Source organism: Drosophila erecta, unplaced genomic scaffold (assembly GCF_003286155.1).
Source record: "Drosophila erecta strain 14021-0224.00,06,07 unplaced genomic scaffold, DereRS2 tig00000021-arrow-pilon, whole genome shotgun sequence".
NCBI lineage: Eukaryota > Metazoa > Arthropoda > Insecta > Diptera > Drosophilidae > Drosophila > Drosophila erecta.
The window spans coordinates 8,983,862-8,998,184 of NW_020825198.1; the positions used below are offsets into that span (position 1 = coordinate 8,983,862).

Here is a 14,323-nt window from a genome sequence, read left to right on the forward strand (position 1 = left end):
ATCGATTAGCAAAGGGGTTTTGTGATTTAAGTGCATAGCTTCTAGGTCCACATTCATAATTCTGGTAGTTTAAACTGCGATGTGCCTATGATATGAGTAAACAGTCCGGTCGTACGTGTGAGCTTCCTGCCGACTCATTATGATGTCATGACAGCCGATGCACTTCCCTCAATTCAATTAAAAGGTTCGGTATTTTCAAAACAACTTCCAAACTCAATTAAAGCTCAATACTTATGGAATCAAATGGATATAAAATAAGTAAAAACCAGCTGAAACAAAGGCGGAGAACTAAGCGAGACATGAATCAAAACGGAAATGGATTTAATGCAACAATTTTTGTTTGCTCAATTGAAGGTCGTCTTAAAGTTGAGCGGGCCCAAACAAAAGCCGTCATAACAATCCCGTCGAGACGAAGTCCAACCAGCTACAAGTTCACAGAGAAGAGTCACAGAGAACTCCCGTACAGTTTCCCATAGAAGGACAGATTTACCCATTTAATTAGCACAGCTTTCTAAAAAGTATACAATTCAAATGACACCTGCCAAGTGCCCAGGTAGGCACACATAAAACCGAATTACCCATATGACACTATCTCGTTATAAATCTGAAACATTGCCGTCCTCAACAATCGTTGATAGATACATTTAGCAAATTGGCAATAATAAATGGCAAAAGTCCTTGAAGCAGGTCCACAGCACAGCTAATTAAAACATTAAATGCGTAGCAAACTTTTAAACTGTAGCAAAACCAAGCACATAGCCTAATGAATCCAAATCAAACTGGGTGTGAAGCTCGTTGCTGAGGATCGAACACTTAAATACTCTATGAGGTTTTTATAAACCTTATAAAGCATTTTATAAAAGAAATATAGTATAATCTGAAACTATCTTCGCTACCTAAAATAATGGCTTTTTATAAAGCATTCAGCTTTGTAACCGAGTATCGATCCAATTTCATTGATGGTCCACTTGTCCCCACATGATAAATATATCTTAATTGAAATACATGGCAAATGGCTAATCTTGTTTATGTTACATACACTTAGCAAGAGTAAAATAATATTATAATTTATAAGGCGAGACTGAACTGGTTTAAAGCAGCAGCGGTCAAGGGAACAATATTTTCGTGTGCAGTTGTAATGAGAAGCGAAATTACTTGATATGGGTGCGACTTCATAATTAATATAAATGCATGCATGCGCCACCGCCCCCGGGATATAACATCTTAAATATCTTAAATTGAAAACACGAACATTTGTAAATAAATAAGATTAAAAGGCATAAACACATCAAAATATGAATTTAACAGTTAAGCTCTGAATGAAATATATGTATCCTTCTAATTGCTTACACGTATTCTTACACAGAAACAAAATAATCATATGCATTGAATTCAAATCGAACGAGTTCAAAATTAAGTTGATGTGTAACTCTTTCAAAAGTGTGTCTCGAAAAGGAATTATGATGATTGGCAGTTTTGGAAGGAAGTCCTTATAAGACGAAGATGACAATAAATAAGATAAGAAACAATTGTAAATATGAAAATACTTGTACTGGAAAATGAGTTTTAAACAATTTTCGCACTTTTGTAACGTTCTATTAAATTAGGTTTGGCTGTTTAGCAAATAAGCACAAATAAGACTGAAATGGGCATAATGTTGATCTTAACATTTCAAATACATATGTTAATTATTAAAATTGAAAAAGTATTAGTTGAAAAATAAATTTCCATTGTTAATTGTTTTCGTATTAGAATTGAATTCTTTTATGCAATACGCCTTTTTTGACCAGCTCTGCATATGAATTATTATATAGATGTTAATCAATACAAAAATCTTTCGATCCCAAAAATTATATAAATTTTCCAAATACGAATAGCAATTCGCAATGGAAATATACTATCCTAATATCAGCAAATGGCGAAATTCGTATTACAAAGATGTTAAGTAAAAAACAAACTAGATAGTTTGTTTTTAGAAAAGAAAAGCTCTTGTAAATTTTTGTTGTTCCAGCTATTCGCAAATTAATCTCATGTAAATATGTTAATAAGTAGGATAAACTATTAAAAGACGTCGCATAATAACAACTATTTATTTATATGAGTGTTAGATAACAACTTTCTTTCTTTGAGCAATATTATCTTTATTATACACATTGAAATACATTAAAACTTTAATGAAAACATAAAATAATGAAGATTCACGTGATACCAATTTCAATTGCTACAATGAACTGTTAAGCTTAAATAAATTGCTGTCATGTCTTTGAAGGCTAATTCCCCCCATCTCCCTCGATCTTCGGACTCTAACTCGTTTCGTTAGATGGCTTACTCCGTTGTCGAGTTTAGTACCCTCTCTGCTCAGTTTATGAATGGGCCGTGACGTATTTATGAATATAACAAATAACAAATACTTTTTGCTAAGTTCCTCAATCTCACCAAGTGACTTGAGCATGAATCACGGACATTCTACCACTTTTGGGTGTTATTAATAAAAATTGAGATCCACCTGGGACCAGAATATGTGCACGGGCACCTCACGAGCTTCTGGGAGTCATGGTTCGGCAGTTCGGGCGGCCTAAAAATAAGCAATCAAGAGCTCTTAACACAAAATGCCGCCATAAGATCAGGCATCCGATATGATCGTTCTGGGGCTCGCCTGCGTTCTGTAATCCCCCAGCCGAATCAGAGCCGATTCAGAATACCGATCCTATACGAAAGGAACCGGTTTGCCAGCTGTGTGAACCAAACAAACAGCTGCTCAGCTGCTAAACTTTCGCTGCCGTCGGCTTCTTGTTCTTGGCAGCAAGTGCAGCGTCTCAAGCCCCAAGCCCCAAACCCCAAAGCCGAGCTTCTTGGCCGGGCTCATATAAAAACGGCTTTTGGCGCGCGTGCTCAGTCAGTTGCAGATTTGAAACGGAAACGCGCGTGTGCGCCGCAATCGAATTCGATCGAGTATTTGGATTTCAAATTGGATTTTTACGCCGTTTCGGTCAAGTTCTGAATCACTTGTAGTGACACACATAAGGCAAGGTCGCGGGAACACCACATTGCCCCAAAGTCAATAGTTATGGAAGGCCAGGCCAAGCAAGCGTACTTCGTTAATGAAGCATTTACTCACGAGGAGCCCCCACAAGGTGGCGGTGGAGCAGACACGCTGCATCGCCGGAAAAGCGGTGGCAACAAAGAGCTCCAGCTGGACATGGGTGGCTTCAAGAAGGGTCAGGATGCGGCCGGTGGAAATGGCAGTGATTCGCTGCCACCCAGCATGGACTTTGATGACATACTCCCCCTCATCGGGGAGTTTGGCCGATATCAAAAGCTGCTGTTCATCTGCATGATCCCCTTCTCGTTCTTCGTGGCCTTTGTGTACTTTTCTCAAATATTCCTCACCTTGGTGCCCGAACAGCATTGGTGTCATGTGCCCGAGTTGGACGGCTTGGATGTGGAGGCCAGGTAAGTTGAGTTGTTGTTGAAGAAAATCTCGCATTACTCAGGGTTTTCCCCTCGAAAACTTAAGAAGCCAAGGAAAAATACAAGAAAGAGTTTTTCGGCTCCATGGTTCGGTTATGGCATCCGCAGTTAGGCGCGTAATTCACGTTATGTGTGCCATAAATATTCAAATGTGCTGTGAATAATACCCGTAATTGAGCGGTGGCCAACACACTATACTATATGCAAAACTGCAAAACTTTGAATATAAAACTGCAATACTATATGCAAAACTGCTATATTATATGCAAAGCTGCAGTTTTCTTAGACGTCACCTCAAATGCAAAATTGTAATGAAGACTGTGAAGACTGCGGCTATTCATATGACAACGTGTTTTTAAACTTTATGATTGCCTTCAGCTGTGGGTGCTAAATAATAATAATTAATAAATTAAAGTCTGTTACGGTATGTGGTAATGGGCATATCAATTCCGCGATATAATTGCTTTGAAAGTAGATGTTATCAAGTTGTTATAAATAATGCTATGCATATAACGGATCGCTTTAAGGAATCATAAACAAAAAAGTGCCACATTTTATCATAGTTAGATCAATCAACCAATTCAATTTGTTCAATAAAAGTTACACTTGCAGCTCTTAAAATCAATCAACTATTGTAATTGAATTCACGGTATTACTCATAATAATCAATCATATTTTGAACTTTTGATTTCTTAAAATAAACTCAGATTCAAATACCTCAAAGTTCAAGGTCTTAAACGAGATCGAGTAGCTCAAAGAATTCAGCAAGAATAACAACAAATTATTGCGTATGTTTAACCACAATTATCTACCTCATTTTCCTGAACCCCGTTTGCACAATCGACTCAAACAATCCCCATCCGGAAGTACTATCTTTGTGCGTAAATGGCAATCTTAAATATGCGGTTCCGTTTTAACTTTCACAAAAAATAAGCAATTGATCGATCACAATAACTAACAACCAATAGTACCAATCACCTTGGAATCGAAAGGCTAAGGCTAATACCGGTTAAGCCTGCAAAAATATACATATGTACATAGTGTGGGTTTTAGCCTAACCAAACTGGATAAAGCCTTATTAAAAGAACTGGCCACGCGAAAAGATTTGGCGCTCTAACCGCCATTCCCAAAATTCTCGATTCTACATACTAGTCAAATTGTACGAGTATACAAAGTATTTGCAAAGTCTTGAAGCATGCAGCGCGATTTGAATTGAAAACGAATGAAACGTAACGAAAACGAGTGTTCTGACCAGAGTCATTAGAGCCAAGTTGGCATAGAACGGCCAGTCGGGACGACCTTGGGCCATGATTGGGTTTTCCACTCAGAGCGGCGGCTTAATAAGGCAAAGAACCTTACTGCGAAAAACGTTCATCTGTATAATTGCCGGGGCGAACGAACAGCCCACCGATCGGTTCAGTGGCAAGGAGACCGATTTCCTCCGCCACGGAGTGGGTGGTAGGGTGGCGGGGTGGTGTGGTGGCGGGATGGCGGGATGGCGTGCCACCGGGGGAAGGGGGCTGTTAGATAAGCCAGCTTGGCCGGCCAAATTGTTTAATTAGCAGCAGCGCAGCGTGAACATTGCGACAACGCAGCAGGTAGCAGCAGCAGCCAAACTCCGGTAGCAACAACAATCATCAAGACTAATGTTGTGTGGCGGCGATGATGTGAGACCGCCGACTGAACGATGGACTGTAGTCGGCCGGACCGAATTTAAGACACTCTTCTGGCTTGGAAATTAGGCTTGAAACTGAGCACTTGAAAATTTTGTTTTTCACAATATTACATGGTTCAAATTCGAACTCATTAATTTAAAGTTAAAAGTGTTTGATTAAAAAGATTTCCCTGTTATGAAATGCAATTCTTTCACTTAGTGAATAATTCCGATATAAATTTGTCCAGCAGATAATGTTAATTTAATCGATTAATGTCAAAGTGTGTTCTCGGTTTAATATGATAATAGATTTTTCATGAGGAATAAAGCTTGTTATTTGAATAAATCCATAACTTGAAACGGCTGTTGACATTATGGAAGCGAAAAAGGAGTTTCAACTATTAAATCACTCATATATTTTATCAATAATAATCAACCAAATGATATTCAACGTGAGAAAAAGAATATAGAATGCTAAGGTCGAGTTCCGCGACTATCAGATACCCGTTACTCAGCTAGTGAAAGTGCAAACGAGAAATTTCGACATTTTCTGGAATATCGGTAGAAATTGTGTACAAAAATTCAACAAATTCAACCCGGTAGAGCGGGTGTAGTAGCACGATTTTTGGCAATTCGATGGAAATTTACAAGACTAATGAAAAAGTGAAAACAAAACACATTTTTCAAAAATGGCACTTCAAAATCCAATTAAGATAAGTTGAGTTATGGACTTTAGAACTACAGCCTTGGGACATTTTTGCATTTCTACAACATCATAATATCAGAAAAATTACAAAAAAGTTGAAAAAAAATAAAATTCTAAATTTGAATGCAGATTTTTAGAGAATTGCTCCAGAAACATTTAGAGGTATGCCTCTTCAAAATCCGATTAAGATTAGTTGAGTTATGGAGTTTAGAACTACAGCCTTGGGACATTTTTGCATTTCTACAACATCATAATATCAGAAAAATTACAAAAAAGTTGAAAAAAAATAAAATTCTAAATTTGAATGCAGATTTTTAGAGAATTGCTCCAGAAACATTTAGAGGTATGCCACTTCAAATTCCGATTAAGATTAGTTGAGTTATGGAGTTTAGAACTACAGCCTTGGGACATTTTTGCATTTCTACAACATCATAATATCAGAAAAATTACAAAAAAGTTGAAAAAAAATAAAATTCTAAATTTGAATGCAGATTTTTAGAGAATTGCTCCAGAAACATTTAGAGGTATGCCACTTCAAATTCCGATTAAGATTAGTTGAGTTATGGAGTTTAGAACTACAGCCTTGGGACATTTTTGCATTTCTACAACATCATAATATCAGAAAAATTACAAAAAAGTTGAAAAAAAATAAAATTCTAAATTTGAATGCAGATTTTTAGAGAATTGCTCCAGAAACATTTAGAGGTATGCCTCGTCAAAATCCGATTAAGATTAGTTGAGTTATGGACTTTAGATTTTTAGCCCCTGGACATTTTTGAATTGATACATCATAACATCAGAAAAACAAGATAGAATGAAATGAAAGTGAAAGTGCAAGTGTTTGTGCTTGTGGGCGTTAGAGTGGGCGTGGTAACATTTGGAGATAAACTTATAAACTTAAATCTCAGCATTCCAGCTTTTGTAGTTTCTGAGATCGGGGCGTTCATACGGACAGATGGACGGACAGACGGACATGACCAGTTCGACTCGGCTATTGATCCTGATCAAGAATATATATATACTACATACAACCGTAACGGGTATAAAAAGTATCTAATAAGGTAATCTTAAATACCTTAAATATTACATGATTTTGTTAGTTCCCCGCTTTACCGCATTTATCATGACTGCACAGCAATCAATCTTGTTAATACCCCAAATGCAAACACTTTAGACCGGCCAAAATGGAGCAGACATGGGCATTTAGAGTGTATCCGAAAACGTTTAAGTCGCAACCGCATTTTCGAGTACCGCTCAAGATCATGATAATTAAGTTGTCTCGCATACTTAACCATGTTAAGATATATGTACTTCTGTTTGCTGTTTGTGTGCTCAATGCAGAAGTGTTGGCCATGGCTTAGAGCGTCTGAGAACTGGAGACAATTACACAATTCCACATGCCTGACCCTGGATGAGTTAATTGCACTGACCGAAAAGTAACCCCCTTTCCGCGCCTCCTTTTCGCAGATTGGCGCTTTCCATACCCATGACTAACGGCGAGTACAACAATTGTTACATGTATGACGTCAACTACACGGAGATACTTGGCCAGGGCAAGGTGATGGCCGATCCCAAGTGGCCGCGGGTCAAGTGCCGCAACGGCTGGTCATATAACTTCACGGAGATACCCTACTCGACGGTGGCCACCGAGCAGAACTGGGTGTGCGATGACGCCGCCCTGCCCACCTACGCCCAGTCCATATTCTTTCTGGGCGCCATCGTGGGAGGACTGCTCTTTGGCTGGGTGGCGGATCGGTTTGGTCGTATTCCCGCCCTGATCGGCACCAATATGATGGGACTCCTGGCCGGCGTGGGCACTGCCTTTGTTAGCAACTTCTGGGAGTTTGCCATCATGCGGTTCTTTGTGGGATTCGCATTCGACAACTGCTTCACAATGATGTACATTTTGGGTGAGTTCGTGATCCTATTACTATTGTTCATTTGAGATATCATTTAAATCAAATTAAAAACTTGGAATGTGAATGTGCTAATCAATCATTAATAATCAACCATTCTTGTGAAAGTTTCAAGAACTTAAAAAGTGACCACGTGATTTCGAAATGTAAAAGTAGAAGCATAAGCCTTATTGTGAAGTGATAAATAGCTGTCTGCCATAATGTAGAACCATTAGAACTCATAAAACAATGATAGATACAGAAGTCTATTTTCAGTCGATAAACTGGCTTTAATTTTTGTGTTTCATTTTTTCCTAGTTCTCGAGTACGTTGGTCCCAAGTACCGCACCTTTGTGGCGAACATGTCGATCGCTATCTTCTTCACTGGCGCCGCATGCCTTCTTCCCTGGATTGCATACTTCCTGGCAGATTGGAAACACCTGGCCATCGTGACCTCTGCCCCGCTACTCCTGGCTATATTTACGCCTTTCGTGGTGCCAGAATCAGCTCGCTGGTTGGTCTCACAGGGAAAGGTGGACAAGGCCGTGGGAATCCTTAAGAAACTTGAGAAGGGCAACGGGCGTCAGGTGCCCGCTCAGACATATCAAATCTTTACGGACAGCTGTAAGAGGATGCAGGAGCAGGAGGCCCAGAATGGCAAATACTCTGTACTGGATCTCTTTAAGTCACCACGATTGCGCCGCACTACTCTGCTGCTTATTGTTATCTGGATGGCCATATCCCTGGTCTTCGATGGACATGTGAGGAATGTGGGATCATTGGGATTGGACATCTTCTTCACCTTCACCCTGGCCTGTTTCACCGAGCTGCCGGCTGATACTCTGCTCACGGTAATCCTGGATCGGTTTGGACGCCGTTGGCTGGCCTGCAGCTCCATGGTTCTCAGCGGAGTGTTCAGCTTATTGGCCACTGTGGTGCCCGTGGGTATATACTCCGCTGCCCTGGCCATCATGGGTCGGTTCTTTGTGAACATCAGCTATAATATTGGTTTGCAATGGGCGGCTGAGGTTCTGCCCACTGTGGTTAGGGCTCAGGCAGTGGCCTTCATCCACATCATGGGTTATGTGGCCAGCATCATAGCACCATTTGTTGTTTATCTGGCCAACATTTCCCAAGCTCTCCCACTGATCATTCTCGGAATATTAGGAATTGTTGGTGGCTTGTTGGCGCTGCTACTTCCGGAGACCCTTAATCATGTTCTGCCGCAAACCCTAAGCGACGGAGAGGAGTTTGGACGTGGTCAAAGCATTTGGGACTTCCCCTGTTTGGCCAAGCAGGTGGACGACGATGAGGATGAAAAGAGAAACGCCGACGTGGAGGAGGTCCGATCGCAGGCTTTTGTGCGGGGAACCCAGACGGGTGCGTCCCTCAATGCCTCAACAGGTGGCGAACTGAGATCCAGCATCCTGCGCAGATCGATCAAGTCACACAACTCCACAAAGCTCTAAGATCTACGACTAGGTAACTAATAGTTAAAACAGCCAAAATACTATAGCTCTACCTTGCATTTTTAGCATCAACTAGCCTCTAAGTGTCGTTATAGACTTTTGTGATACTAGAAATAAGAAATTCTATGCGCCTCTTTAAACAGTAAATAAAGAAAAAATCCAAGAACTATACGTTTTTTAACTTAATAATATTTTCTAATTGATTTAATAAATTTAGTAAAAAACGAAGGAAAATGGTAAGTAAAATGAATGTATTGTACGAAAGGTGTCAGAAAACCAGGGTTCCAAACCGGAAATCTAGTTCAGCTTCGAACCTCAGACAGCATACTAACATTTTACATTTGCACACCTGTTAAGACTAAGCCCAAGAATACATTTTGAAACATTTTATAACATTAAGAAAACTAAAATAAATTTTGAAAAAATCAAAATAATATTAAGACGATAAAAATATCAAACAAAACGTACACTAAATAAGTACTTGTCAAAAATAATTCGTTTTTCTGTAACACATATTTCTAATATAGATCACAGACTTCACAAGTTTGTTTTAACATGAAGTCACTGATTAAATGGATATATATAAATGATGCAATATGTACACGGCCAGCCATTTATAATCATTGTTTTTCAGCTTCTCCGCAAGTGCAAAATGCAATTAAACGTTGTATGCATTTATTGGCACAAGGGTCAACAACCAAATCCGCAAGTAAATATCCGATTGAACTACAAATAAGTACCGATTCTCCACTTACCTATATAAGCATCGCCCTTCGAGTGCATCCAACCAGTACAGCCGAAAATGGCAAATTCATCCGCTTGGCTTCTTCTCGTGGGTGTTGGCCTTACTGGCGCCCTGGGTTTGAATTTCCAAAATAGCAGCAGCAAACTGTTGACCGTTCTTAACACATCTGCTCCGGTTCAAGAGGTGCTATACCACATCGATGTCTGGAAAAATGAGGCAGCTACGGTGGCCCAGGATTATCCAGTTTCTTCCAATCTGGAGTCAGTGATTCGCTCTGAAGTCGGAGGAGATTGGGAGCGGGGTAGGCTCGTCCTTCAAATAGCGAATCAAGCCAGAACTTTGGAACTCAAGCAGGCCATTTACACAGCTTTGTGGAAGGAGCTTCAGCAGACCAAGCAGATTTACGATCCTCTAAAGATTTTAGAATTTTATGACCAGCTGGCTGTGCACACTGATGTGCCAATCCAACTGATGGAGCACATCTATCGGGCTTTCATCAATCGAAGCGCCCAGTTATTGGAGGCTCCATTTCACACAGCCAGTCGAGTGGCCACTTTTCCGTTGGTAAACTCGCTGGTCATTCGTCTAACATTCAGCACTTTGGATTATCTCAGAGACATTCTGGAAGTTCTCTACGATGCTGTGTTGGCCCTGGAAACACCTCTAAGTGTCGTGCAGCGCCTGGGAAATTTGACGGCTAGTTTGACCCAGTTGGCTCAAGCGAATCTTCAATTAATCAGCAGGGAGGAGCTCAAACGTGGAGATCCCGAAGTGCAACAGGCTTTGCAGAGCAACATCAGGAATTTACTTTCGCAGCCTGGTTTTGAAAAAGAAGTTGCACAATCCCTGCAATCGGAAATCTATGCACACCTTTCCAAAGATGAGCAACTGCTGTACACAGCTCGAAAAGTATGCATCCGCAATGTGACTCAAGAAAATTCGTACATCTACGAATGCCCGCAGACGTATCTCATTTGCAGTAACGCTCGGGATCCAAAAAAGGCTGCCTATTTCATCCAACGTGGTCACAGCAATGACAGCCGGCCGCAGTTTGCTTTTTATAGTGCCTTCTGGCGTAGCCGCTACATCCTCATGGAACCAGCCACTGCAACCTCGAACAATGCAACTCACTCGATCACCAAAAACGTTTACAGCCGGCCCACCATAAACTGGTGGAGAGTGCTATATGAAAATGGAGGAATTTCCTTTTACGATGCTGCCACTGAGAACTCCGTTCTGTGCGGTGGCGATCCTGTGCACTGGGATGGCGAGGAGCATCACGTCTACACGCGTCATGTATCGGAGTTTTCAGCTCATCGGGCAGAATGCACCTGGAGCCTCGAAGACTGCAGCGATGCAGCTTAACTGGAAATGAGAGGGGATTTTGCAACCTTAATATCTAAAAATTATTACTATGTTTATTTTCACTAATAAGGCACATGAGAAAATCGAACTACCTCTGCTGAAAATCCCAGGGTATGCACACAACGCCGTCGGTCAGTACCGAGAAGTAGTGGGTTATGTGGAGCTTGCATCCCTGCAGTTCCTTCAACTGCAGCTGGGATAAGTCTCTAAGGGATGTTATCATTTTGTCTGGGGTGATGGCGTCATCTTTGGTCAGCGACTGTAGCTGTAGCTGCTTAATGCACGAGTCCATCAGCTCCTGCTCGATGTGCTTGTCCTGAGCGTACTTCTTCATACGCTCCCTGGCCTGCTCCATGTTGACGCTGATGAAGTCGACGAGTATGGAGCCCGGACAGGTGGCTGGTGTGATAAACTGACCAGTGGGGCTTACCATCAGAGGACCAGCCTCTGATTCCACCACTATGGTGAACTCTTTCAGCGTTTTCGGCCATTCCGGCGGATATTTTTGTTTGCCTAGGTAATCGCTGAGCGAAGTGGTCACCTTCATGAGGTAGCTTGCATAGCCACTTGCCTGTTGTTTTGGCATAAACTTGCGACGGCCTATCTGGATGTTCAGCAGAACCTGAGACAGTGTCCGTTCATACACGGGCACCACCTTTAAATAGGCATCATGGTGCGGAATGTTCTTGATGAAGTCAATCCAGGTGCTGAGTACGTCGCCGGTAAATAGCATTACATGGCCTTCTAAACTGATGCCCGTAAAGGGCGCAAAAACCACTATACGACCTTTCAGGGGAGCCATTTCCAACAAATGGGTGTTGGACAGTCGCTCTAGGGTCTTCAAGCAGCCGCGGTAATGCTCAATGTTCCAGCCGCATTCGTAGCGGGCATCCTGCAACTCCAGTTTCTCTACCAGCACTTTTTTAAGCTTGTCGATTTCGGCCTGCAGATCCGCAGTTTCCTTAGAGCGTTGCTTGGCTGTGGCTGCATTCTCCTCCAGCCAGGTGGTCAGCACTGGACGCTTGCTGGCACGCTCCTGGGTTAAGGAAATAAGTATTTAAATGGTTTTTGATATGTACAATTTTCTACCAACATTCTTTAACTGAGACTCAAACTCGGCGAACTCCATGTCATAGTGATAGTCGTGGCTTGGTTTAAAATCCAAGCCAGAGGTCTTTGGCGGCTCAGGCTGGGCCTTAATGTTCTTTACATACTCCGTGGACAAGTTGCAGGACTCAAGAAGGCCTTGAATAAAGGTTTTGGGATCTCGTGTACTCTGCCAGTCCGTGCGTATCTGGATGAGCTTGAAGGAGTCCCGCTTGTCAGCATCCGAACTGGTGCGCACATAGAACTTGAGCACTTGGGTGTCTCCACTCCGCTGCCTGCGTTCATACAAAGCCTCCAAGTGCTCACTTAGCAATTTCAGCGAGTTCTCGTTGGTGTTCCTCTGCTCCGGATGCTGGGCAAAGAAGTCCGGATGCACCGCAAAGTAGAAGGGTCGCAGCGCAGTTGTCAGATCTGCAAAAGCGCTCAATCACATGATTGTCTCAAATGTTGTGGTGTATTCAAAACAACTGACCTTGGTTCAGCGATCGGCGCAAAAGCAGGAAGTGCCTTCTGCTGGTGACCAGTTTCCGGATCTTGGCGCCCAACGACATGGACATTATGTAAGCAGTGGGCGGCGGCACAACCCTGCCCCTCGTCACAGATGGCCAGCATACGGTAGCGACTGCTAAGAGATTAAATGTTTAGATATATAACTCCTGATCTTGAAATTATGAGGTAAAATGGGTAAGACCGTAGCGCAGAATGCCAAAAATCCATTGCTAGCTGTTTTGATGTCGATATTGGCGGGTAATTTATCCTTTTAATTTCTGCCATAATTTATTTTATCTCTTAGATAAGAACTCTCTTTCTCTTTAGAACTTTTTGTGAAAGTTTTATGGGGCATCTATTAAGCCAAAAAAGTTTTAACTAAAATGAAATTGTATTAAATATTTAATGTTTAGCTATATTCACGCTAACTCAGTGAAGAAGATTTTTCAGCACTCATCGCTGACATTTTTGATGTGGCCAGTTTTTGCACAGAATTCCGCATTGTTTACCTCGCTGCTAAAAAGTTTTTAGCGGAATTCCAATTATTCTTATAAATAATAGTAAACAAATCATACGTAGCTATGACTGCCGTTCCACCCCCTTCCAACATCTCTACCCTGATGCCACTGGGTACGTAAAACTGGTTAAAGTAAACAAATCGAGTGTTTCTCACTTTTGCCGGCTTCACTGCGATTCGCTTCAGAACTGGTGGACAAATGCATCGGTTCCCGCATCCACATTATCATGAAGAACGACAAGGAGATGGTGGGCACTCTTCTGGGATTCGATGACTTTGTCAATATGCTCTTGGACGACGTGACGGAGTATGAGAACACGCCGGATGGACGCCGCATCACCAAACTGGATCAGATTCTGCTCAATGGCAACAACATCACAATGGTGGGCGCTCTTCTGCTTAGTTGTGTTTATTAAATTTGATTTCTAATTTATCAATTTCAGTTGGTGCCTGGTGGCGAGTTGGCGGAGTAGCATGGTTCCATTTGTAAACATAAATACATTTGTAAAATAACAAAACAGGCGTTTTAATGTGGATAATGTACAAGGTATGTTACGAGTTAACAGCGGTTAAGCGATTGACAGGTTAACAGACTTTTTGGCTTAACAGAAACCATATTCAAACCGATTTTTTTAAAGTTCTTAGTTGCAAATATTTTTGCCTTATAATCTCAAAATTAAACAAAAAAATAATAGTATATTATGTACAAAATGGAGTTAAATAATAAATGAACAAATCGGAATAGGATTAAGTTAATCCACTTAGTCCAACGCAGAAGTTAGCTTAACATTGAGTGCCAAATAAGGGCTACCGCTAATAATTCCATAAAGGGACTTCCCAGTTTCGAAAATTTTAAAGTCACATTACATATTTGGGGCCTGTCAGTTAACATTTAACCGCTATTT

General features: G+C 41.3%; 4 protein-coding genes across 4 annotated transcripts; 3 read left to right on the forward strand and 1 right to left on the reverse strand.

Annotated features, from left to right (window-relative positions):
- The first annotated feature begins 2,867 nt into the window (after nt 1-2,867).
- On the forward strand, nt 2,868-9,362 carry LOC6545275 (organic cation transporter protein). The gene is made up of 3 exons (XM_001972028.3): nt 2,868-3,453; nt 7,299-7,741; nt 8,045-9,362. Exons 1-3 carry the CDS (start codon nt 3,068-3,070, stop codon nt 9,193-9,195), a joined length of 1,980 nt encoding a protein of 659 aa, XP_001972064.2. The 5' UTR covers nt 2,868-3,067; the 3' UTR covers nt 9,196-9,362.
- Nucleotides 9,363-9,853: 491 nt separating this feature from the next.
- On the forward strand, nt 9,854-11,393 carry LOC6545276. The gene has a single exon (XM_001972029.3). It carries the CDS (start codon nt 9,998-10,000, stop codon nt 11,303-11,305), a length of 1,308 nt encoding a protein of 435 aa, XP_001972065.1. The 5' UTR covers nt 9,854-9,997; the 3' UTR covers nt 11,306-11,393.
- On the reverse strand, nt 11,341-13,127 carry LOC6545277 (T-cell activation inhibitor, mitochondrial). Its single transcript, XM_001972030.3, has 3 exons — nt 12,885-13,127; nt 12,399-12,823; nt 11,341-12,341 (listed from the first exon to the last, which is right to left on the reverse strand). Exons 1-3 carry the CDS (start codon nt 12,967-12,969, stop codon nt 11,394-11,396), a joined length of 1,458 nt encoding a protein of 485 aa, XP_001972066.1. The 5' UTR covers nt 12,970-13,127; the 3' UTR covers nt 11,341-11,393.
- Nucleotides 13,128-13,346: 219 nt separating this feature from the next.
- LOC6545278 (U6 snRNA-associated Sm-like protein LSm5) lies at nt 13,347-13,936 on the forward strand. Its single transcript, XM_001972031.3, has 3 exons — nt 13,347-13,531; nt 13,605-13,801; nt 13,862-13,936. Exons 1-3 carry the CDS (start codon nt 13,483-13,485, stop codon nt 13,889-13,891), a joined length of 276 nt encoding a protein of 91 aa, XP_001972067.1. The 5' UTR covers nt 13,347-13,482; the 3' UTR covers nt 13,892-13,936.
- The last annotated feature ends 387 nt before the right edge of the window (nt 13,937-14,323 follow it).

Coding starts and splice junctions, on each gene's coding strand:
- LOC6545276 (XM_001972029.3), top strand. CDS start 9,998: ATGGCAAATTCATCCGCTTGGCTTCTTCTCGTGGGTGTTGGCCTTACT.
- LOC6545277 (XM_001972030.3), bottom strand. CDS start 12,969: ATGTCCATGTCGTTGGGCGCCAAGATCCGGAAACTGGTCACCAGCAGA. Junction 12,824..12,884: donor GCGCCGATCGCTGAACCAAG/GTCAGTTGTTTT, acceptor GCGCTTTTGCAG/ATCTGACAACTGCGCTGCGA. Junction 12,342..12,398: donor TTGAGTCTCAGTTAAAGAAT/GTTGGTAGAAAA, acceptor TCCTTAACCCAG/GAGCGTGCCAGCAAGCGTCC.
- LOC6545275 (XM_001972028.3), top strand. CDS start 3,068: ATGGAAGGCCAGGCCAAGCAAGCGTACTTCGTTAATGAAGCATTTACT. Junction 3,454..7,298: donor GGCTTGGATGTGGAGGCCAG/GTAAGTTGAGTT, acceptor TCCTTTTCGCAG/ATTGGCGCTTTCCATACCCA. Junction 7,742..8,044: donor CACAATGATGTACATTTTGG/GTGAGTTCGTGA, acceptor ATTTTTTCCTAG/TTCTCGAGTACGTTGGTCCC.
- LOC6545278 (XM_001972031.3), top strand. CDS start 13,483: ATGACTGCCGTTCCACCCCCTTCCAACATCTCTACCCTGATGCCACTG. Junction 13,532..13,604: donor CTCTACCCTGATGCCACTGG/GTACGTAAAACT, acceptor GATTCGCTTCAG/AACTGGTGGACAAATGCATC. Junction 13,802..13,861: donor ATGGCAACAACATCACAATG/GTGGGCGCTCTT, acceptor TATCAATTTCAG/TTGGTGCCTGGTGGCGAGTT.